Source organism: Trichoderma camerunense (genome assembly GCF_050948025.1).
Source record: "Trichoderma camerunense strain CBS 138272 chromosome Unknown V8C40scaffold_1, whole genome shotgun sequence".
NCBI lineage: Eukaryota > Fungi > Ascomycota > Sordariomycetes > Hypocreales > Hypocreaceae > Trichoderma > Trichoderma camerunense.
In genome coordinates this window covers 1,086,498-1,106,857 of record NW_028145369.1, presented here as the reverse complement: position 1 = coordinate 1,106,857, position 20,360 = coordinate 1,086,498, and the positions used below count along the sequence as shown (strand labels likewise).

The 20,360-nt window shown below is 47.4% G+C and overlaps 8 protein-coding genes and 1 non-coding gene across 9 annotated transcripts; 6 read left to right on the top strand and 3 right to left on the bottom strand.

Moving 5' to 3' along the window:
* The first annotated feature begins 487 nt into the window (after positions 1–487).
* V8C40DRAFT_7228 (uncharacterized protein) lies at positions 488–2,841 on the top strand. Its single transcript, XM_083223358.1, has 5 exons — positions 488–772; positions 872–1,420; positions 1,471–1,978; positions 2,043–2,238; positions 2,302–2,841. Exons 1-5 carry the CDS (start codon positions 709–711, stop codon positions 2,629–2,631), a joined length of 1,647 nt encoding a protein of 548 aa, XP_083078946.1. The 5' UTR covers positions 488–708; the 3' UTR covers positions 2,632–2,841.
* V8C40DRAFT_229587 (alpha/beta fold hydrolase) lies at positions 2,425–3,920 on the bottom strand. Its single transcript, XM_083212509.1, has 4 exons — positions 3,546–3,920; positions 3,230–3,481; positions 2,896–3,142; positions 2,425–2,841 (listed from the first exon to the last, which is right to left on the bottom strand). Exons 1-4 carry the CDS (start codon positions 3,745–3,747, stop codon positions 2,718–2,720), a joined length of 825 nt encoding a protein of 274 aa, XP_083078945.1. The 5' UTR covers positions 3,748–3,920; the 3' UTR covers positions 2,425–2,717.
* A 251-nt stretch (positions 3,921–4,171) lies between these two features.
* V8C40DRAFT_229585 (CoA-transferase family III domain-containing protein) lies at positions 4,172–6,393 on the top strand. The gene is made up of 4 exons (XM_083212508.1): positions 4,172–4,832; positions 4,890–5,188; positions 5,254–5,745; positions 5,815–6,393. Exons 1-4 carry the CDS (start codon positions 4,457–4,459, stop codon positions 6,334–6,336), a joined length of 1,689 nt encoding a protein of 562 aa, XP_083078944.1. The 5' UTR covers positions 4,172–4,456; the 3' UTR covers positions 6,337–6,393.
* A 154-nt stretch (positions 6,394–6,547) lies between these two features.
* V8C40DRAFT_229583 (Intradiol ring-cleavage dioxygenase) lies at positions 6,548–8,248 on the top strand. Its single transcript, XM_083212507.1, has 5 exons — positions 6,548–7,287; positions 7,359–7,597; positions 7,659–7,771; positions 7,840–7,920; positions 7,975–8,248. The coding sequence occupies exons 1-5, from the start codon at positions 7,028–7,030 to the stop codon at positions 8,155–8,157; spliced, it is 876 nt and encodes a 291-aa protein (XP_083078943.1). The 5' UTR covers positions 6,548–7,027; the 3' UTR covers positions 8,158–8,248.
* A 238-nt stretch (positions 8,249–8,486) lies between these two features.
* On the bottom strand, positions 8,487–10,542 carry V8C40DRAFT_229581 (FAD-dependent oxidoreductase). The gene is made up of 6 exons (XM_083212506.1): positions 9,828–10,542; positions 9,300–9,766; positions 9,181–9,241; positions 8,929–9,124; positions 8,790–8,868; positions 8,487–8,731 (listed from the first exon to the last, which is right to left on the bottom strand). Exons 1-6 carry the CDS (start codon positions 10,245–10,247, stop codon positions 8,599–8,601), a joined length of 1,356 nt encoding a protein of 451 aa, XP_083078942.1. The 5' UTR covers positions 10,248–10,542; the 3' UTR covers positions 8,487–8,598.
* A 339-nt stretch (positions 10,543–10,881) lies between these two features.
* On the bottom strand, positions 10,882–13,770 carry V8C40DRAFT_229580 (transcription factor domain-containing protein). Its single transcript, XM_083212505.1, has 5 exons — positions 12,928–13,770; positions 12,638–12,852; positions 12,179–12,573; positions 11,564–12,121; positions 10,882–11,511 (listed from the first exon to the last, which is right to left on the bottom strand). The coding sequence occupies exons 1-5, from the start codon at positions 13,463–13,465 to the stop codon at positions 11,034–11,036; spliced, it is 2,184 nt and encodes a 727-aa protein (XP_083078941.1). The 5' UTR covers positions 13,466–13,770; the 3' UTR covers positions 10,882–11,033.
* A 169-nt stretch (positions 13,771–13,939) lies between these two features.
* V8C40DRAFT_229578 (amidohydrolase family protein) lies at positions 13,940–15,629 on the top strand. Its single transcript, XM_083212504.1, has 2 exons — positions 13,940–14,692; positions 14,759–15,629. Exons 1-2 carry the CDS (start codon positions 14,391–14,393, stop codon positions 15,468–15,470), a joined length of 1,014 nt encoding a protein of 337 aa, XP_083078940.1. The 5' UTR covers positions 13,940–14,390; the 3' UTR covers positions 15,471–15,629.
* A 389-nt stretch (positions 15,630–16,018) lies between these two features.
* Positions 16,019–16,116, top strand: V8C40DRAFT_t24. The gene has a single exon. It is a non-coding gene; the product is annotated as a tRNA-Leu (tRNA).
* A 1,403-nt stretch (positions 16,117–17,519) lies between these two features.
* On the top strand, positions 17,520–19,924 carry V8C40DRAFT_7186 (MFS transporter). The gene is made up of 2 exons (XM_083223352.1): positions 17,520–18,438; positions 18,498–19,924. Exons 1-2 carry the CDS (start codon positions 17,613–17,615, stop codon positions 19,412–19,414), a joined length of 1,743 nt encoding a protein of 580 aa, XP_083078939.1. The 5' UTR covers positions 17,520–17,612; the 3' UTR covers positions 19,415–19,924.
* Positions 19,925–20,360: the final 436 nt, after the last annotated feature.

The window sequence follows — 20,360 nt, the reverse complement described above, 5'->3', positions numbered from 1 at the left end:
AAATGAACGATGGCTTGGGCACATCAATCAATAGCATCGGGCTGCGTCGGGCAGAAGAGGGGGGCAAGGGGGCTTGTTAGACTCATGTTAGTAGCGATAGTGTCGGATATACGCGTGGAGGAAGACCTTGTCCAAAGATTGTCTTGTCAGTTTATTCGTCTCAAATCCCTGGGAGTGAACTGAAGAGACAAAATACAGGTAAGTATGAATACAAGGAAAATATCACCTCCCTATCTCCAGGTGGCCTCACGGTTCCGGCAGCTTTGAAGTTCCCGCTCCCCGCTTCACTGGGGTAAATTCCCCAGACATGCCCCTTGTAGATGCATTTAGCCTCGATCATTTTAACAAATTGGGCGTAGCTTGCAGAAGAGACAATGAGGGGCCAAGGATGTTGATCATGCGCTTGGCCAACCACATCCGACACTCCGCATTTAGTGTACAATCCACGGAGGAAGATACCTTGATAAGTGTATCAAATCGCTTTTCAGCTGCATGGGCCTCGGCTTGCTTTTGTGAGACAGTGGCGGCTGGGGAGATGGAGCGAAGGAAGAGAAAGAGTTGCGGCCTTCAAACCACCCTGTTGGCATACATACTCGTACATATATACAGTGACACACCCTCCTGCAACATCAGTATTTGTATGAAGGCGATTAGATCGAATTGATTCGTAAACACGTATATCCATATACTTTGTCCAGCTCATTCATCATGATATACTCAAACCCACGACAGATGGAGGTTCCAAACCTGGATCTTCTTACTCTCTTGTTCGGTATGCTAACAATGGCTACTCCGCACGATGCCATCTCCAACTCCTCCCAGCGCCACAGCCCTCATCTCGGTTTGAGTAACTGACACACGTTCTGCTCAGAATTTGAAGAATCTCAAGCAAAAGAAGACGCGCCGATATTTGCTGAGGCTAAATACCCTTCTTATATTATCACCAAGGCACGCGCTCGCGATTTAACGCGCCAATTTGCCTACTTTCTTCGCCATCAATTTGGCATTGGTAAAGAAGGACCCGGAAAAGACGTGGTCGTCACGATATCTACTGGGCAATCTGCGCTAGGTTGCATATTTTACGCTGTGCTTGCTGCAGATGGCATTTATTCAGCTGCGTCGCCTTCCTCTACGGTGTCAGATTTAACAAGACAGATCAAAGACGGACCTGGTAGGATCGTTGTATGCAGCGAAGATTTGAAAGCTGTTGCTTTGAGCGCTGCTCGCAATGCTGGACTACCGGCTAAAAATGTTCTTGTGTTGAAATCATACCCAGAGATCCAGCTGGTGAGCGCTGATGGTACAGCGGCATGCGACTTCAAAGGATCCCTGGATTGGAGACGAATCACTGATCCGAAAGAGCTGGAAGAGAGCAAGGTATGCATTATGTATTCATCAGGTACTACTGGGCTACCAAAAGGTAAGATGGACAAATATTCGCGATGATGGAAGGATACTTAACTGTCATAGGCGTCCTCATATCTCATATGAACATGGTTTCTGAATGCTATCTTCCCGGCACTATGGGCCGCGAATCATGGTCCAAAATGGGCATTTCTTTTCCTAGGTCCACGCTCGGTCATTTACCCCCAGCTCACATCGCTGGCTTGCAAAGTTACTTCATAAATTGTGTCTACGAAGGAGCCATCGTATACTGGATGCAAACTTTTAAGTTTGAAGATTTCGTTCGATATTTCGCGGAACTGAAACTGACCTTCTTCTTCTCTGTGCCGCCTATATACATGGCGATTGCAAAGCATCCAGCTGTCAAGGACCAATTCAAGAACGTTGAGTATGCTACGTCTGCTGCAGCGCCGATGAGCTATGAGATACAAGAGGCAGCCAGCAAGAAGCTCAAAGGCATCGTTTATCAAGTCTGGGGATTAAGTGAAACAACTGGTGCTGTTACTTATACTCCACCAGAGCGGAAGGATACTATGGGAAGTTTGAGTCCATTATTACCGAATGTTAGCCTAAGGTACGATCAGAACAACTAACCAAAGCTTATCTGAAGAAAAGTTAACAACTCATTTGTCTACAAGGCTAGTGGATGAGAATGATAACGATGTCGAGGCGGGACAACCAGGTGAGGCATTGCTAAAAGGCCCAATGGTCACCAAAGGATATCACAACAATCCCGAAGCCAATAAGTCATCTTTTACCGCTGACGGATGGTTCCGGACTGGCGATATTCTCAAAATGGAAGGGGATGTGCTGTACATGGTAGACAGAAAGAAGGCGAGTCTTGACCTTCCAACTTCACGGAGAAGCATGACAAGAATCTGACTAGTTACGCTACAGGAACTGATTAAATACAAGGGACTTCAAGTTGCCCCAGCCGAGCTTGAGGGCGTTCTAACGTCGCATTCATCCGTTGCTGACGCTGCAGTGATTGGCACAGACCGAGAAGACACGGAAGTGCCTACGGCATACGTTGCCCTTGTGCCTACAGCAAAAGGAAAGGTATCTGAGAGCGAACTTATTGACTATGTTAAAAACAAAGTCTCGAATCATAAGCGACTAAGGGGTGGTGTAATCTTCATTGATGCAATTCCTAGAAGTCCTACAGGCAAAATTCTGAGAAAGGATCTGAGAGCACTATACAGCCGCCAGACAAAGTCGAAAATTTAGATCGGGGTACTAAATCCTGTTCTTGAAGTGCGTTTGGGACATATCTGGATGCATATATACTATTCTTTTTGATGTACTTTACAAAGTTACGCTGTTTTGATGCCACTCACGAATTTAAAAATAGCGTCCCCAACTTCTTCCGGTGATTCAATGCAGTACCAGTGGCCAGTTTTATCGAGAATTTGTAGATTCTTATCTTTCGAGCCCCAGCTTTGCAGCGAGTAAGCAATTTGCTACATACATGGAACAAATGCGATTACATACCTGTCAAATATCTTCTGAGAAAGCTCAATCGGGCAGACAAAGTCTTCAGCGCCGTTGACGAGCAAGAGAGGCGTATGGATGCTCGCGTAGTCTGGGACCGAGGCAGATGCGATGGCTTTGCAGTTTGCGATATAGCCTTCTGGAGTTTGAGCCAGGAGGAGAGTACGAATGAAGGCGCGTTGCAGCGGTGTAGATGAGGATGCCGTTCCAACTATGGGAATGACGTCTACCAAAGGATCCATTCCATCTAAAGAAAGGAAAATTAGCCAGTTAGTGCTGAACCACATGTGTACTCAGCGCCTTAAATAGCGATGAGTGGCTAGCATATTCTCACTTTGTTGGACTTTGGCAATTCTATCTTGGAGCACTTTTGTGAGAGTCTCGTTTGGGTAAACAGGGCCCAAAAGAACAGTGCCAGCAAATTTGTACCGAAGAGCGGCTTCAGGAGCAACAATTCCTCCCATGGAGTGGCCCACTATAATGGTGCGACTGGGTGAGATATTGAGAGCTGATATGGCGGCACCAATATCATCGATTATAGTATCAAGGCTGCCGCCTTGGCCAGTCAATGGGGTTAATGCGGCGCCTTTGTCATTTTGAGTCGAGTTAGAAGCAGCGCATAGTATAAAAGTTACAAAGTATGTGCGTACCATGGGAATCCAGTGCCAAGCAGGAGTATCCTGCATCTACAAGCTTCGGAATAACCGGAGCATAATAAGAGCTCGAAGAACCCAATCCATGAATGAGGACGATGTTTGTTATACTGTTGTCAGACGATGAGGTTGTAGTTGGAGGCGCATTCAAGGTGTAGTATAGTTGCCGGTCTCGGTCTTGTAGCTTAAGGAACGGCATGGCTCGGGATTTCTCTCAACGAATAGCCTTCTCAATTGAATAGGTGGTCCTGCGTAAATAGAGCTAGTGAGCGCCTCAACTCTTGATCTGGTATGCACAAGGGATGGGCGTTGCCCCTGGTTAAGAGACGGGCGGATGAGATGGGACTCACGCGGATAGATGCGGTTCACTGAGATCTTTCGGGCTGCTCGATTCCGCCGATGGACATCCGACCTTGGTAATGAACAATTGTGCAGAAAAGCCATCAGCATGAGGGGAGAGCAATGATGTAAGATGGTCTTGAAGATGTAAAGGTGTCGGTTAAGGGCGCGCGGCCCCACTGAGTGTCGGAGTCCGGGTTTTAGGGAATCGGATACGGGATCCCGAGATGGTAAAGGCGAATTTAGGCGTATTGAGCGGCAAATTCATTATCGTGGATCCATCAGTTTTCAGCTAAGAATCTCCCAAGTAATGATGTCTCTAGGTTTGTTTTATCTGTGTTGTTCGGTCAAGCTTAGGATTTAGACAGCGAGTTTCCGTTTAGTTCATCTACATCACATACCTAAGTTGACGGCAAGGGCATCTTCACATCGCCACGGGCATCACCAAACGCCGTTTGCGACTTATAAAAATTCGCTCCAAAACGACATATTAATACCACGAGAAGCAAAAGCACAATCAACTATTTATTTTGACTGCATCTGGTCGGTACTGCCTCTTTTCCGCGATCATGAACGGGACATCAAAACATACGTACTCCTCTAAGAAAGAGGCCCTTACCATTCTGCAGTATCTCTGCAATCAATTTGATCCTATATCTTTGCCTGCTGGAGTAGCGAGCCGGGCAGAATATGTCCAATTTGTCGCGGAACGAGATCAGCCTTATTTTCCGATCCCATTCAAGGAAACGGAAACAACAGCAGCGCTCAAGGGAATTGAAGCATCCGTCGCAACCCTCCTCGCAGACACGCGGCAAGATGGACAGGTCCCTGAGAGAAGAATCGTGGTTGATCTTGAAAAGACGACAGCTTTCCTATTTCAAGCGTACTTGGCCAGAGTTGGGGGATATGGAAAGCTTGATAAGGGAGTCAAGAGCATGCTAAAAGGTTTGTGTGTATCAATCTATGTAAGCTGGTGCCTTTGCTGACTCTCGCCGAATGTAGACACGGATTTTCTGCAGGCACAGTCTGATCCTTATCGCCGCATGTCTGCCAATTTATATGCCACCAAAAACCCTAATGAGTATTACCATATCCATGGATCATTGGAAGCGTCGACGACGCTGAAGATGATTGGACTAGAACCGTATCGGCCTGATTTGGCGACACATGAAGATATTGTGCAAACCATTGAATCTGCGGTGAAGAAATTTACGGTGGATGAATTAGAAGAGCTGAATGCGCAGAATAGACAAGCTGGAATCAAAGCATATACACATGCCGAGTTTCTCAAAACTCCGCACGTAAGTCGGCAATTTGGAGGTTTGGAATTAAAGCCAGGGGCAGCGTATACTGATCTGACTCACAGGGCAAAACAAACATGTCGCTTCCGCCATGGTCGGTTGAGGGTTTAGAAGATAAGACACCACAGATACCTCTCCAGACTAAAGATAACCGACTTCTATCCGGTATCAAAGTGCTGGAGCTATGTCGAATCATTGCTGGCCCTACGATCACCAGAATTTTGGGTGAATATGGAGCCGAAGTCATTAAAGTGACAGCTCCTTATCTCAGCGATGTGCCCTTCTTCCAAGTGGACGGAAACATGGGAAAGCGAGCGACGGATTTGGATCTCAAGTCTGCAGAGGGAAGAGAGGCTTTTGAGAAGCTCTTGGCCGAGGCCGACGTTGTGGTTGACGGATATCGTCCTGGAGCGATTGCAAAGCTGGGATATGGCCCTAAGCAACTTTCGGAATTGGCGATCAAGAGAGGCAAAGGGTTCGTCTACGTTAATGAGAATTGTTTTGGATACGAGGGCGAGTGGGCCTCTCGTCCTGGTTGGCAGCAGATTTCAGATTGCGTAAGATCCTCCCTCTACCCCATCTGACTGATATCTCAGTTATAAGCTTTCTGACACTATAACTTTTAGGTGACGGGCATCGCGTGGGAGCAAGGCAAGTTCATGGGTGTCAACGAACCCATGGTGCCCCCATTTCCCATCTCAGACTACGGTACCGGCTGTATCGGCGCCATTACAGCACTCATCGGCCTTTATCATCGAGCAACTCGCGGAGGCTCTTGGCACGGCAAGGTTTGCCTCCTACATTACGATCTCCTCCTGTTCAAAGTCGGCTTGTTACCGGAACACGTTCAGCAGAAACTTCGCGATACCATGGGTCCAGAGGTCCTCGCTCTACGTTACCATAACAGCGTAGACCAAATCTCGGGGACGGTGCTGCGGCGTATGCGGGAAGTGTATCCCGACTTTGTGGAGAACCCAAAGTATCTGGATAAGTGGTATGCCGACAAGTATAAAGCGGAGGTGCATGCAGTGAAGCCGGTGGCGGAGATTGAGGGCTTAGAATTGGGATTCCGAAGGGCAAGCCGGCCGAACGGTTCGGATGAAGCAAAATGGGAAACGGGCGAGGAAAAGGATTACCGATTGGAGTAGAAGTAGACTTGCATGGGGTTTATTAGAAGACTATAGATGGATGAAGCAATTTACATGACAAAATACTCTCAATATACCCTCATGCTGTGTTGTTACTGTAAACAGATTGCGTAAGCGCACATCTATGCCTGGAGTTTCATCCTTCTCACGAGACCAAGCCAATCAACCATGACTAGGACCCTTATCCGACAACTCAACCTCAGTCGAATATTAATTCACGGCCTGTGAGGGGCTACAGGCGCTTCTAGGGACTATGATCCGCTGCCGAGCGGCTTATTAGCGCTCATCCTTTGCGGGGGAGATTCTGAACCATCCAGTATCAGGAAATCCGGGATGTTATCCGACACTGCAGCCACATTCGGATTCGGATCGGGGGAACCCCGCGAGGCGGATACAGGACTCGGGGCATGGCTGAGGCGAAACGAACGAGAAAAACGAACGATACAGGCGTCATTTTTGGCTTATGCGTTCTTTGATAATCGTCTATTTACTAATTGGACGGCAAGCACGGGTATCCAGATCGCTTCGGATAGCCGTGAGTTCAAGTTATAAGGTCGAACTCCAGGCTTGACATTCACCACTTAAACCCAGACAATAATAACCCGTCATACAGCATTCAATTCTCCTCTCAACTCAATAACACGGACAGAATCAATCGATACCTGCATCTAACATCAGCAAAATCTTCAAGATGGGTTCTCAATCATATGATGGCGGCCTTGGCCAGGACTTCACTAGCCATGTTATTCAAGCCATGGGCCCAAACACAACCCCCAGGATGCGAACCGTCTTATCTGCTCTGATTCAACATGTTCATGACTTTGCGCGCGAGGTCAATCTAACGACAGAGGAATGGTTGGCGGGAGTGGAAATGATCAACTGGGCAGGCCAGATGAGCAACAACAAGCGCAACGAGGGACAACTGGTGTGCGATGTCATTGGCCTGGAATCGTATGTGGCTTCTCATGATACTCTCTATAGATGTTTGCCTTTGATGTAAGAGCTGACACAACAAATTTTAGGCTCGTTGATGATATCACATACAGAGAAGCCAGCAAGACAGACAAGCCACCCACATCGTCTGCCATTCTTGGACCCTTTTGGCGTGCTGACGCGCCAGTCCGAGAGAACGGCACTACTATCACATTCAACACTCCCAAGGATGGCTTGGTAGCTTACATGCATGGCCAAGTGACGGACGCTGAGACGGGAAAACCACTCCCAAACACTTCAGTGGATGTTTGGCAAGCTTCAACAAATGGTACGAGTATAATGATGATCCTAAATGCGAATAGTCACTAAATAATGAGTGAAATAAATAGGTCTGTATGAGCAGCAGGATGATGATCAGATTGACTGCAATCTGCGTGGCAAGTTCATCACCGATGCAGAGGGTCGATATTCATTTTACTGTCTCCGCCCTACGCCATATCCTGTAAGAATTCCTTTGAGACACAGATGAAGTTGCGTAGTGAAAATTCGATGCTAATTTATAACGAATAGATTCCTTTCGATGGTCCTGCAGGAAAGTTGCTGAAGCTTATGGATCGCCACGAGTTCAGACCCGCACACATCCATCTCATTGTAAGAAGCCTTATTTCGTTACTCACTGTACATATTTCTAACATATCACGACAGGTTCAAACAGAAGGATACAGCCCCTTGACTACTCAAATATTTGACAAGGATTCCAAGTATCTCGAAGATGACAGCGTATTCGCGGTAAAGGATGGATTGACTGTTGAGTTCAAGCCTCGTACAGGAGACTCACAAGCGGAATGGGACCTGGAGTATAATGTGAAGCTGGCGAAGAAGAATTAACGATGATATGAATGCAGGTTATTTGGATGTTAATTAAGATTGTAGCTTTATACGTTTGTTTATATCTCTTCATATAGTAACCAATATCCATGTTTTGCGATTTCTATGTCATTCATTCCACTTAATCAGATGCCGTTCATATGGTAACTATGGAAAAACTTCCTTCTACTGTTCACAATGGTATTATTCCATAATATACTATAAAGACATATGCATAAATATACGCGTTGGCAAACATTGATTAGGTGATGGACTTTACAGTAATTGAGTGAGACAATAGTATTCGCCTAGCACCATTGAAGAGATATGCACACTCGATGGCTAAATTGACACTATGAATAATTTCCGCTTCAAGATAGGGTTCTCTTGTGAGCAATTGAATATTTAATGATTATTTACAATTTTACTGTAGCCAATACTACGACGCCTATTGCTCCAATCTCATGCCTCTTGTCCAATGATGATACCACTTGGAAGCTCAAGGCCAACTGGCAGTCCATGAATGTACTTTTCACGGAATGCAGCTCCACGCTTCTCTGCCAGAGACTGTTCAATATCCTTGTACATGTCGTATCTGATTCATCATCATTAGCCGTCAATCTCATACCACAGCTCGGGGTTAATTGACTTACGCATTCATCTCTTCAATGGTCAGCTTCTTCTTCTCGTCCTCGACTTTGTATGTCGAGATGTTCTTATTTTGTGAGAACCCTAGACAACTATTAATTTCATTACTAGCCAAATGAAGTGACATGAATGAACTCGACTCACCAATTCTCTCGTTAATGTTGTATGCTGCCTTTGCGGCGGCTGACTGTACCCTCGTCACTCTAGGGAGTCTGACTGTATCATACACCGCCAGGGCTTCACTGATGTCTCCGCTGAAGTACTTTTCGCTGAAGAGAATTCCCAATGCAGCAGCATCTTCTATGGCCATACATGCGCCTTGGCTCTGATGGGGCATCATCTGATACTGTGTTAGTTCTGCCATAGCTACATCCTGAAAAGGAAGTGAATTCATACCGGGTGTCCCGCATCACCCAACAAGCAGACCATATTCTTGTGAATAAAAGGATAAGGGTCACTAGGCCATCGTAATCAGCAGACTGATCAAGGTAGTTTCAGTCATCTCGAATACTCACTGCACCCATAGCCGCCACGGTCGGATCTCTTTTCCAATCTTCAAATGTGACAGCACTTGTGTATCAAGATTCGGGTACGGCGCAAGTAATTCTTCCACCGGCCTGTCATCATTTCCCCAAGTATGGGTAGAGTAATCGCCCACGGACCGAGGAAAGAAGCAGTAGTACGACAGAAGCTTGCCTCCGTTGCACGGCGACAAAACAATCTTGTCCCATTTACCCTCCTGGCCGCCCCAATATTCCAGCGCGCTGTCCTGTGAGTAGTCAACAAGGCCTAGCTTGACGGCTTCTTCTGTTGTGACATTGGCATGGAGACAACTCTGCTCGGATGGTCGTTTCGCTGGATGAATCCCGATTTCGCTGCGGACAACTGAGCCGATGCCATCTGCACCTACGATGAGGTCGTGCTGAGCCGTAACTCCGTTGGCAAATGTAATCTTGCCCGCATCAATATCAATGTTTTGACACTTTGCCGGAAATTATTAGCATTTCACTCTGTTTTCGAATATACTCGATCATTCCACTCACCTGATGGTTCACTTCTAGCTTCGCTGGTGTGCCCTTGCCCTCTCCCAAAGCAGAATCCTTCAGCATGGCATGCATGTATTGTCGGTGAAACATGTTATAAACATATCCCCATTTTTCTTCATAGTCGTCCAAATCATAGACGCTGACTGGCTCGCCCGTCTTCCAATCACGGTTGATCAACTTCTTTAACACAACCGGATCTCCTTTCGCAACGTCGACTCCCCATTCGTGAAGCCAGCGTGTGCCGTTTGCAGCACATGAGACTGAGGCGCCGACTTCACCAGCAAAGTCGTGCTTTTCGTAAATGGTTACATCGTGGCCGGCGCGACGGAGAGCAATGGCAACGGACATGCCACCGATGCCACCTCCGATGACTCCGACACTGAGGCGTCTCCAGCCTGAAGGGAAATTTGAGCCCATTTTGATAGAGTAAAGAAAAAGGTATAATATTACGGTGTAGTTGTATTTGCGTAGCGAGGACTGCCCCGAATGTATTTTGAGAGTTAAAACTACGACGGCAGTGTTGGGTGAAGCTGAAGTTTATCTATCTCCATGACCTCTGATACGGGTACACGGTCATCCATGGAGCGGAAAAGGACTCTGCACAGATCAAGTTGCGAACGCCTGACGTGAATCACATCTCTCACCCTTATCTCTCCCTTGTTGCCGCCATTCACGTCAGTGCCTTGTGATAGAACGCCGAGCTGGGGAAAGCTGAAAGGCTTATCGCGGATGTTGTCGGCTATGCCCCTTGCACATGGACAGGTGTTATAGCCGCATCAAGGTTGGCACAAGCCTCAGAGAAAGGGGGCTATACACCTCTATTGTTTTGGTAGGCGAACAATAGAATACCGGTGCGTATTCTAGAGCTGTCACTCCTCCGCATACTTTGTCATAGAAACTTCATTAGCGCTCCGTTGGATGGTCGGAGGCGGCCAACATACATACTTGTGGTATGCTTATCAGTGTTGGCCACAGCATTCAGAGGTGCTTTATCCGACGCACTGTGAATGACACTCGTATCGGCGTACAATGCCATCCACCTGCTGGAATTGTGCATATAGACATCCATAAGATCTAAATATTGGCTACTTGTACTTAGTTGAATCTATATATTGGAAATTCTGTACTCCAGAATATGTAACAGCAGAAATTTGAGAACAAATGTCTCACCAGTGCGTCATAGTCATCGATTATGCTACCTTGTCAGGGCCAGAACGACCTTGGGTTGAAAAAGGGAAAACTATCCCACTGTGACAGATCCAAACTATCCCATCCTCGCAACATATCCTCATCCATCTCTGTAGATTGCGCCGGTAGATCGGCGCTCCAAACTCCACCAATTTCTCCAACTGAAACTGAAAGCCCTCCAGTATTATTAAGAGACAGAGCCTCATTGTCGTTGGTGATGTTGTCTTGACTAGAGTCTCCTCCATCGCTAAAAGAAACCAGCTTTCCAACATACCTACTTCGAGGGCGTGAAGACAGTTTCATCCGTCGTTTCCTGATTGCATTGGATAGAAGACCTAGAATTTCTGAGTAATGGCTGGCTTGGGGGCTTTGAATGCCCAAGAAGTCGAGGACGTCTTTGGCGCTGCGGAAGGCTACTTCAACCTCGTAATCTAGCTCTCTTTTCGCAAACATGTCAAATCCAAGGATAAGCCCAGCGGCAAATATCAAGGCTCTAACCCTAGCTGTTAGCTCTTCATCTAACTCAACTCACACAAATACCTTACTTTAATATGCACATATTACCAAGCAGTAGGCCTGATTTGTGTGCCTCCGAGCATGTCTGCACCAGATATACTGCCGCGTCAAGGCAGGCGGATGCCATAGGTGAAGACGAAGGTGTTGCGGAATTGCGGCGAGACGTGAGCCTGGATATAAGTATAGGCCGAGTGACAAGAGTGATGGCAAAGTAGTAGAGACAAGCGACGTGTATGCTGTCCGAGGCGGCTTTTTGCGACGGAGAGCCTTTGGATGTAAGAGGATTGCGGAGAAAGCTAGGAAGACCTTTACTCCAGTCTTCAATTTTGTTCAAATAGGATTCCACCATGCCTGTGGACACAACTTTTCTCCCGTATAGAGCATCGATGCTTTCGTTGATGATTGTAAGTATTTTGTATGACGCAAACAAGCTTGCAGTGCGTGAATCGGGCCGTGAGGCTAACGGCTGGTACGAAGCGATGATGCTAGTATCAAGTTCTACCCTTAAGCCGGCAGTTGCAGGCGGTCTCCCGAGTATAGAGCATACTAGCATATCCAAGACACAAAGACTCATCCAAATGTGAAGCCTGTAAAAATTGGTTAGTTTTAGAAGAAGTTGAGAAGTTTCACCGGAATCAGCCTACCTCAACTGACACAATGGATTCTTTAAGTCTGTGTAAGAATGTGGACTGTGCATTCCAAGAGCAACTGCAGCTCTTGACGCAATCCCCAAGTACATGAATGCAGTATTTCTCCGACAGTGACCAAGCATATAAAAGGCCATTAGAAGAAAGGCGCGGACCATGTCAATATTTGGATCCTCTAGCATGCCGGCGAATGCACGCTGCTGTGCTTGGCGAAAATAGGCTGGTCCGATCTGCTGTGCATCCATTGGAGATTTGCATTGAGCTCCAATGGCTATCACAAGATCAACGGCGGCATGTTGGCATGGGCTAAGAGACTGAACCCCATCGGTTCCAGTCTTCAATAGAATATCTTCTATTTCTGTTGGCCCAAAGATATCTAAAAGCCCGCCCGTCTTTATATACGATTAGCACCGTCCGTAGCAAATAAAAGATTGAAGGTTTTGTCGCCATGCTTACAGCAGCTTCGAAGGTGCGGGCGTAGAGTAGACTGCCCTCTAAATCTATGTTGCAATTGGCCGGCTCTAAACCATTTGAGTCAACAGCCGAGGGCTCTGTCTCCAGCATACTATCGCGCTTCTCATTGTGAGAAAATTGGGAGGGCCCAATTTGAGCCGTCACAGTATCTCTGATGAGCTGAAGGAACGATAGAGATGCAGCCTCGCCGATATAGACTATACGGGATATCGATATTAGTTCATTATGGATCTACATGTATAACGTGCTTAGATGAGGGTATGACGCCTTACCTCGTTCTCCTCGTAGATTCAGTAGCATCCGGGCATGCGACTCCGGTTCTAGAGCTGGAGACCCCGGCCTCGCTGGTAATTGCGTCGATGGGTGTGCGGATCTGCTCGTTGTCGCATCGGACATGCTTATTCGGGAATCGGACGGAGTAAGCGGCTGGTAATCGGCATCTGCATCATTGTCCATAGAAGTTGGATCATCCTCCGGGCACCACTCCGGAGCAACAACCTGACCAAACCCGGCCCGGCTCCATGCAGACTCTTGCGGAAGCTGATCCAGCGAGGCATCCAGGCTATCCGGGATACCGTCTCCACCGCTCGGTGAGGTCGGGACCTGCTCCGGGGCCGAGCTCCTTGTCCGAGGCGGAACCCTCCTGGAGCCTCGAGGCCGATGGGTGAGATAGCACGAGTCTCCGATGCCGCGTCTCTGGCAGGCGGTACAAGGTACTGTGGCACTGCACCGCTTCTTGGACGCGCGGCAAAAGTTGCATGCTTCAGCGGCACGCTGACGCTGACTTGGGTGAACCTTTGGCCGCGGCATCTTGACGTCGAGAATTCGATAGACCAAGACAGTAAGTAGCTAGCGATTATCCGCTCTAGCCTGGGTACGAAAGAATGACTTGAAGGGGTCGTACGCGACAACAGGCCACCACAGGTTCATCATGTGTGATTTGACTCGTGTCTCGGGGCTCTGCGAGCATTGTGAGACAGGGGGGATCCCCCAGACACAAGGGCTTTCCAACTTCTTGTTCAAATTTGTTCACCGCAGATTACTTTGGTTAGCAGAGCGTACACTAGGTGATGACGCGGTTGAGCTTCCAAGGCCGGCGAGTTGATAGGATTGAGACGCCGGTTATCGTGCTTCATTGACCAAGCTATCAAGGCTGTCAAAGTGTGACTGTATCCGCCGACAGTGTATCTTCTGATGCACTGTGCGGTTATCGTCCCTTTGGTGCTCTTCCCCGCATCCTCTGCCTTGAATCCAATCATCTCCAGCTCATTAGCCGTTGATACCCACCGCCGCCCGCTCCGTCACCTCTTCAAAGTCTAGTTCAGGCGCGGGAAGAGCATCGCCGGGGCCGAAATCCACCACAGCCCCTCAGCTTACTCCTAGCTTCGATCTGTTTGATGGGTTATGGGGCTCCTCTACACCCAAGGAAGGGACGTCATCCGCCAGGATCCGCCAATATATTGAGTCAACTGATCTTCAGCCGCCAGCGGAAGAGGGACAGCAGATGAGGGGTGTCGTGTTGAGATATTGAATGCGGTTGGAGAGTTAATTCCTGACGCGCGAGGCCGACGTGTAGGAGGGCTGATTCTTACTTATACTCGGTCCCCAATCAATTCTTTGCTCAAGCAAATAACCATTTCCTCATTGTCGTTGCCATCTACATCTAACAGTTCTTCCACACTAAGTAATATAATTTTAAAAATAATCCTACACATCAACTTCTAAACCCGCAAAAATGCTCGGCAAAGTAGCTCTTGAGGAGGCGTTTGCCTTACCTCGCATGCAGGAGAAGACAAGGTGGTGGGCTTCGCTCTTCGCCGTCAACCCTGATCAACACGCCCACGAGATGACAGATATTACCAACACGCGCATTGCCTATATGGACAAGCACGGTGTTGGCTACACATTACTGTCTTACACAGCACCAGGTGTGCAGGATATCTGGGACAGCAAAGAAGCACAAGCATTCGCCGTTGAGATTAACGATTACATTGCTGGTGCTATCAAGGACCACCCTGACCGATTCGGCGCCTTGGCGTGAGTACTGAGCAGAATGACATTCACATTCTAAATCCCATAGTTGAAGCTGACACCGGGACTCAGCACTCTCTCTATGCATGATCCTGCTGAAGCAGCGGCAGAGCTAAAACGATGTGTAACCCAACTGGGCTTCAAGGGCGCACTTGTCAATGACACACAGCGAGCTGGTGCCGATGGAGATGACATGGTTTTCTACGACGGACCTGAGTGGGATGTTTTCTGGTCCACTGTTACCGAATTGGACGTTCCCTTCTACCTGCACCCTAGAAATCCCACTGGAACTATTCACGACAAGCTCTGGGCCAAGCGCAAGTGGCTTATTGGACCTCCGCTGAGCTTTGCTCAGGGTGTGAGCCTGCATCTCCTGGGCATGGTCACAAACGGTGTCTTTGACAGACATCCCAAGCTCCAAGTCATTATTGGCCATTTGGGAGAGCATATCCCCTTTGACCTGTGGAGAATTAACCACTGGTTTGAGGACGTCAAGAAGCCACTTGGTCTGGATTGCAAGAAGACGATCCGAGAATACTTTGCCCAGAACATCTGGATCACCACTAGCGGTCATTTCTCAACACCCACATTGGAGTACTGCATCACAGAGCTTGGAGGTGCGGACCGCATCCTGTTCTCAATTGACTACCCGTTTGAGTCGTTTGGTGACGCTTGTGACTGGTATGACGGAGTTACCTTGAAGAATGCAGAGGATGTGAGGAAGATTGGAAAGGATAATGCAAAGAAGCTGTTCAAATTGGGGGCTTTCAAAGACTCGGCATAAAAAAGCACGGCATGCAAAGTTTGTAGAATAGTCAAGCCCTTACAAGTATTTTTGGGTATCTCACGGCAACGATAACCATTTTATAGTAGAATATGGAGTCGATTTTAGGACGCTATATAGACTATTGTGTTTACGGCTTCTCACAACTATTCCCAATCATCGAAATACATAGCAACTGTGAGAAAATCTATTGGTTAAACCATTGGTCAAATCATTCAGATACTGAAATTGTTTACCTGCATCTAAATGCTCAGGTCGCGCATGTACTACAGCGCGTTATTCACAGCCACTTTTTAAGCTTACCCAAGACCAGAACTTTTCCTTCTGTTATCGGCCAGTTTTGTCTATTGAACTTGTGTCAATTCAATCTGTTCATTACCTTTTTATACGAAAGAAACGCCATTCTAGTTATACTTGGATAATGTCCTGTAAAAGAATTACAGCGAGACCGAGTCCAAGAGTATGGTATCATCGCACCTCGTCTGGAGTCTCATCGAGGTTGGTGTGTACTATATGTAATATTTTAGGGAAAGGTCAAATGTGAAATCGGCGAGATGGCCGAGTTGGTTATGGCGTCAGGTTAAGGCTACCTTAACAGCAATTCCTGGTGGAGCAATCCGCGTGGGTTCGAGTCCCACTCTCGTCAAGTTTCATTTTTTGCCTCTTTTATCTATTTTTGGTTGTACTCTGGAGCCAATTCTCATATGATGAAGCTGTCATTTCTATCGCATATGAAGTTTCCGTTCATTTTTTGTATGGTATAGTCACGATGCAGACGCACCATACAATTCTGCAACTCTGGGACTACTTTTCTTTTTTGCTTCTCTTCCCGAGGCAATCGGCTATTTGCAGATCGGAGACTGATCTATTGGCCGAAGACAAAATCTGCAAAGCATGTTCGCAAACAAATGCACCTAATGGTGTTTTCATCTCGACCAAACCCTCGCGAGAAATAAAACCAAAATCGCTAGAGTATTCTTTTGTAATAAAAAACAAAAAACGGGCGTTTTATTTCTAGTGAATGCTACGCATGCCATCTATTGATCTTGCTGTTAACCCTTCTTATCCTGTAGGGTAGCGGGGAAATCGTCTTTACTGCGATGTCTGGTTTACAAACGAAGAGTCACCACTTGTTCCTGATAGGCTGTCACTGTCCCTATGCTTTCTACAAATTATATTAAGGCCTACTCACCAGCAGAATTAATTCCAAAGAATGACCAGGCGGTTGGTGTTGATAGCTTTTGTAATCGTATTCCGTTGACTCGCGTCTGCACATCCAAGTCAGCAACAAATCAGGTTTCAAGCGTTTTGGCAAACGACCAAGCCGAAAGAAGCGAGTAATAAGCGGGATGATCCAAGGGGTTGTAGGGCCAGTTGCCAGTCTCCACTGTTTTGGTCGATAAGAAGATTCTTCGGCCGTTACTCTGTGCTCCGTTTGATCGTCGTGCATAAGCATTTGGTTGTGAGCACTGGGCTTGATAGCCGCAACGCCAAAGATCATGGTTGGATATCGCAAAGGCACGGTGTAATTCAATTGAACGTTACCCCTGTCAGCGCCATTTCTGACTCGTCGTCGCATTCTACTTTCCTTCTTTGGAAGATTTGTCACTTCTCAGGAACAAAGAGGTCTCAAAGTCTGCGTTATCAAAGCAAGTAGCCGAATAAGAATGGTCAAGTCGGCTTCTAACCGACTAAGCCCACACATTACTAAAGAGCTGCTAAGAATTACCTGGCATCGGCTCCGTCCTCGGCTCGCTTTTACGTCTTTCTCCGGTCCTTGTCGCCCTTGTCGAAATCAAGTCGGCCTTTGACGTCAGCTGCAGCCCCTAACAATCGGCAGACTTAGCCGGGTGTGGATCGGAAATAGCGACGGCAGATATCGAAGGCGACTGGGATCATGTTTTTTCTTCGCCCATTGTTGGCCTTGAAGTTTGTAGATTTAGCGGTCGACGATTAGCGGTCGAATATTGTGGAAATTTTCTCCCGGCTTTCGGCTGTCTTTTCGATCAGGGATTTTCGTACCGGTAGTTATATAAATGGATGCTCCCGCTCCCACGATGATGGATCCGGGATTGAAGATGCGCTAGCGATGCTTGAGTTCGTTTTTCAATTGAACGAACCTCACGTGCTACAGTCCTCAATATGGCAGACAAAGAAGATCAAGTCCTTGGACATTCACAGTCCCAGACCAGTGATACAGCTGCCTTTGACGAAAGCCCAAATGAAGAGAGCGGAACCAGCATTCACAGTCTAGATGACAGAGAAAAGCAAGACGACCTTGATGGTCACCGACCCGCTCTCCAAGAGATCCGGACCAATACATCCCAGGCTAGCAAGATCCGAACTCGACCTGAAGATGCAAGAGCTACTGCTTTGGATCGTACCCTGTCCCGGAGAGACACAGTATTGTCGCGTATTCGTTCGCGACCCGATATTCGGTTTACACATCCCCTTGCGCATATCCCGACAACAGAGGACGAGATTGTCGATTTCGACGGCCCTGATGACCCTTACCACCCTCTCAACTGGCCCACGCACAAAAAGGTGCTCACCACGGCGCTCTATGGCCTTGTTACTATGACGGCGACTTGGGCTTCATCGGCATACTCTGCCGGTACGCAACAGGTCGCCAAAGAATTCCACGTTGGAACACAGGTTGCAACGCTAGGAACCACATTGTTCCTCTTCGGCTTCGGTGTTGGTCCCTTATTATGGGCACCACTAAGTGAAGTCTATGGCCGTCGTATTGCAGTCATGGCTCCCATGTTTGTTGCCATCTGCTTCAGTTTCGCAACTGCCACGGCCAAAGACCTTCAAACAATCATGTTGACTCGATTCTGGGGAGCCTTCTTCTCATCCGCACCTGTTACGAACACGGGTGGTGTACTGGGTGACCTGTTTTCTCCAGCATACAGAGGTATTGCCATGGCTGGCTACGCAATGGCTGTCGTCGGTGGCCCTTCTTTGGGTAAGCAAGATCAGTAATCGCCACACGTTGAAAATTTGGTCTCACTAACATGAATCTAGGTCCCATTGTCTCTGCTGCTGTGACAGAACAGTCATTCTTGGGCTGGCGCTGGACCGAATATCTTACAGGAATGCTCCAGGCCGTTTTCCTCCTGCTTGCGGTTATCTTCATCGACGAAAGCTACCCCCCGAAACTTCTCGTATACAAGGCGCGTCGACTGCGCCATGAGAGCGGAAACTGGGCTTTGCACGCCAAATTCGAGGAATGGGACGTTAATGTCAAGGACCTGTGCAAGAAGTTCTTGGTCCGCCCGGTGCAGTTGCTCCTTACGCCCATTTGCTTCCTCGTCGCCCTCTACGCCAGTTTCTGCTACGGCATTTTGTACATGCAACTAGGCGGCATTCCCATTATCTTCCATGAAATTCGTGGATGGGGCCCCCTGGTCGCTACTTTACCTTTTACATGCATCTTCCTCGGAGCTATTTTTGGATGTGGTGCCAATGTGTATAACCAACTGTTGTATAACAAGGCATATCATGCCGCTGGCAACCGAGCAGTTCCCGAAAAGCGTTTACCGCCCATGATGGTTGGCTCCATCCTGTTTAGTGGCGGACAGTTCTTGATGGGCTGGACCGGTCCGCAACGTGACATCCATTGGATCGTCCCTTGCATCGGTCTCGTCATGTTGGGCACGGGTTTCTTCACCATCTTCCAAGCTGCTCTCAACTACCTGGTGGACACATTCCAGGCTTACGCCGCATCAGCAGTAGCGGCGAATACTTTCCTTCGATCATGCTTTGCTGGTGCCTTCCCGCTGGTTGTAGGACCTTTGTTCCACAACATTGGTGTCGGACCAGGCTCCAGTATTACTGGTGGATTTGCTGCGTTGCTGATCCCTGTACCGTTCTTCTTTTACAAGTATGGAAAACGAATTCGAGCCAGTTCCAAATGGTCCAAAGCATCTGTTTACGACTAAAGAGTTATGAGTTACGACGTTTTGATATGACATGCATCGCAATGCTGCGCTTTGGCATAAATTGAGTGGCAGAATGTTCGCTTGGATTGTTTATTTCTTCTTATTCTACTGGGTTTTATTTTCTTTCATACAAAAGGGGAGATGAGAGGGGTGTTTTTCTTTCCTTTGTTCGGCATAGACTTAGAAGCCTAAATATGGCGTTTTCTTTTATTTATATAGCATTAATGAGACTCATGATACCCCGGAGGACTTGCTAGGCCGACAGCCAAGTGTGAATGTGATGACTTGAAACAAATTAAATGGAAGTTGACCGAGGTTATTCATAATCGAGTGAAAGCAGGCACCGGTGAAAATAGAACTTGATGCGTCGGGGTGTTATATGCTAATACTTCATCTTGAAGCTGATAACCGAGAATTCGTTGACTGTTCGATTTAAAGACTGCATTTTGTTAGTGTCGTCGGGTGCCGTGACCACACACCAAAAAAAAAACTTGTAGTCTTTTGATCATGGCTCTAAATATACTTATATGTGTATCTTGTTTGTTGATTTGTTTATCGTCGTATTTTTGCTGAACTGTGTACTTCTGTTACATGAACTCTGTAAATGCGGTAGCCAGCGACAGTCAACATAAGCCATCGTACTGTTGCTGATAAATTTTCGACTGTGGTCTGCAAGTGGGATTTAGACCACTGAGATGAGTCTTCAAGAGGAAAGTGCGAGAAATAGACTGGAATTCGTTGATTGATACTTCATCATAGTAATTGAGTCGTTAAGATGTGAAGTGACTGACGTACCCCTATTGAAACAGGGGAAAATGCACAGCCAAGTTGTTCACATGAATGCTTGAGCACACTGGCAATTCCACCGCTGTCTCATCTGTACCGCACAACCTCTCATCTTAGGTGGCATAGTTTCATATCACATCAATTGAAGAGAGAGATATAA

What these genes read in the sequence shown, in the direction of transcription:
- V8C40DRAFT_229585 (XM_083212508.1), top strand. Translation starts at nt 4,457, where the DNA reads ATGAACGGGACATCAAAACATACGTACTCCTCTAAGAAAGAGGCCCTT. An exon ending in AGTCAAGAGCATGCTAAAAG is followed by an intron (nt 4,833 to 4,889) that starts GTTTGTGTGTAT and finishes CGCCGAATGTAG; the next exon opens with ACACGGATTTTCTGCAGGCA. An exon ending in AGTTTCTCAAAACTCCGCAC is followed by an intron (nt 5,189 to 5,253) that starts GTAAGTCGGCAA and finishes TCTGACTCACAG; the next exon opens with GGCAAAACAAACATGTCGCT.
- V8C40DRAFT_229580 (XM_083212505.1), bottom strand. Translation starts at nt 13,465, where the DNA reads ATGCCGCGGCCAAAGGTTCACCCAAGTCAGCGTCAGCGTGCCGCTGAA. An exon ending in GAATCTACGAGGAGAACGAG is followed by an intron (nt 12,853 to 12,927) that starts GTAAGGCGTCAT and finishes TATCCCGTATAG; the next exon opens with TCTATATCGGCGAGGCTGCA. An exon ending in AATCCATTGTGTCAGTTGAG is followed by an intron (nt 12,122 to 12,178) that starts GTAGGCTGATTC and finishes CAATTTTTACAG; the next exon opens with GCTTCACATTTGGATGAGTC.
- V8C40DRAFT_7186 (XM_083223352.1), top strand. Translation starts at nt 17,613, where the DNA reads ATGGCAGACAAAGAAGATCAAGTCCTTGGACATTCACAGTCCCAGACC. An exon ending in CGTCGGTGGCCCTTCTTTGG is followed by an intron (nt 18,439 to 18,497) that starts GTAAGCAAGATC and finishes ACATGAATCTAG; the next exon opens with GTCCCATTGTCTCTGCTGCT.
- V8C40DRAFT_229583 (XM_083212507.1), top strand. Translation starts at nt 7,028, where the DNA reads ATGGGTTCTCAATCATATGATGGCGGCCTTGGCCAGGACTTCACTAGC. An exon ending in TTGGCAAGCTTCAACAAATG is followed by an intron (nt 7,598 to 7,658) that starts GTACGAGTATAA and finishes TGAAATAAATAG; the next exon opens with GTCTGTATGAGCAGCAGGAT. An exon ending in TCCGCCCTACGCCATATCCT is followed by an intron (nt 7,772 to 7,839) that starts GTAAGAATTCCT and finishes TATAACGAATAG; the next exon opens with ATTCCTTTCGATGGTCCTGC.
- V8C40DRAFT_229581 (XM_083212506.1), bottom strand. Translation starts at nt 10,247, where the DNA reads ATGGGCTCAAATTTCCCTTCAGGCTGGAGACGCCTCAGTGTCGGAGTC. An exon ending in CAACATTAACGAGAGAATTG is followed by an intron (nt 8,869 to 8,928) that starts GTGAGTCGAGTT and finishes ATAGTTGTCTAG; the next exon opens with GGTTCTCACAAAATAAGAAC. An exon ending in ACCATTGAAGAGATGAATGC is followed by an intron (nt 8,732 to 8,789) that starts GTAAGTCAATTA and finishes ATGATGAATCAG; the next exon opens with ATACGACATGTACAAGGATA.
- V8C40DRAFT_7228 (XM_083223358.1), top strand. Translation starts at nt 709, where the DNA reads ATGATATACTCAAACCCACGACAGATGGAGGTTCCAAACCTGGATCTT. An exon ending in TACTACTGGGCTACCAAAAG is followed by an intron (nt 1,421 to 1,470) that starts GTAAGATGGACA and finishes TAACTGTCATAG; the next exon opens with GCGTCCTCATATCTCATATG. An exon ending in ACATGGTAGACAGAAAGAAG is followed by an intron (nt 2,239 to 2,301) that starts GCGAGTCTTGAC and finishes GTTACGCTACAG; the next exon opens with GAACTGATTAAATACAAGGG.
- V8C40DRAFT_229587 (XM_083212509.1), bottom strand. Translation starts at nt 3,747, where the DNA reads ATGCCGTTCCTTAAGCTACAAGACCGAGACCGGCAACTATACTACACC. An exon ending in CTTGGCACTGGATTCCCATG is followed by an intron (nt 3,482 to 3,545) that starts GTACGCACATAC and finishes AAAATGACAAAG; the next exon opens with GCGCCGCATTAACCCCATTG. An exon ending in TCTCAGAAGATATTTGACAG is followed by an intron (nt 2,842 to 2,895) that starts GTATGTAATCGC and finishes CTCGCTGCAAAG; the next exon opens with CTGGGGCTCGAAAGATAAGA.
- V8C40DRAFT_229578 (XM_083212504.1), top strand. Translation starts at nt 14,391, where the DNA reads ATGCTCGGCAAAGTAGCTCTTGAGGAGGCGTTTGCCTTACCTCGCATG. An exon ending in GACCGATTCGGCGCCTTGGC is followed by an intron (nt 14,693 to 14,758) that starts GTGAGTACTGAG and finishes ACCGGGACTCAG; the next exon opens with CACTCTCTCTATGCATGATC.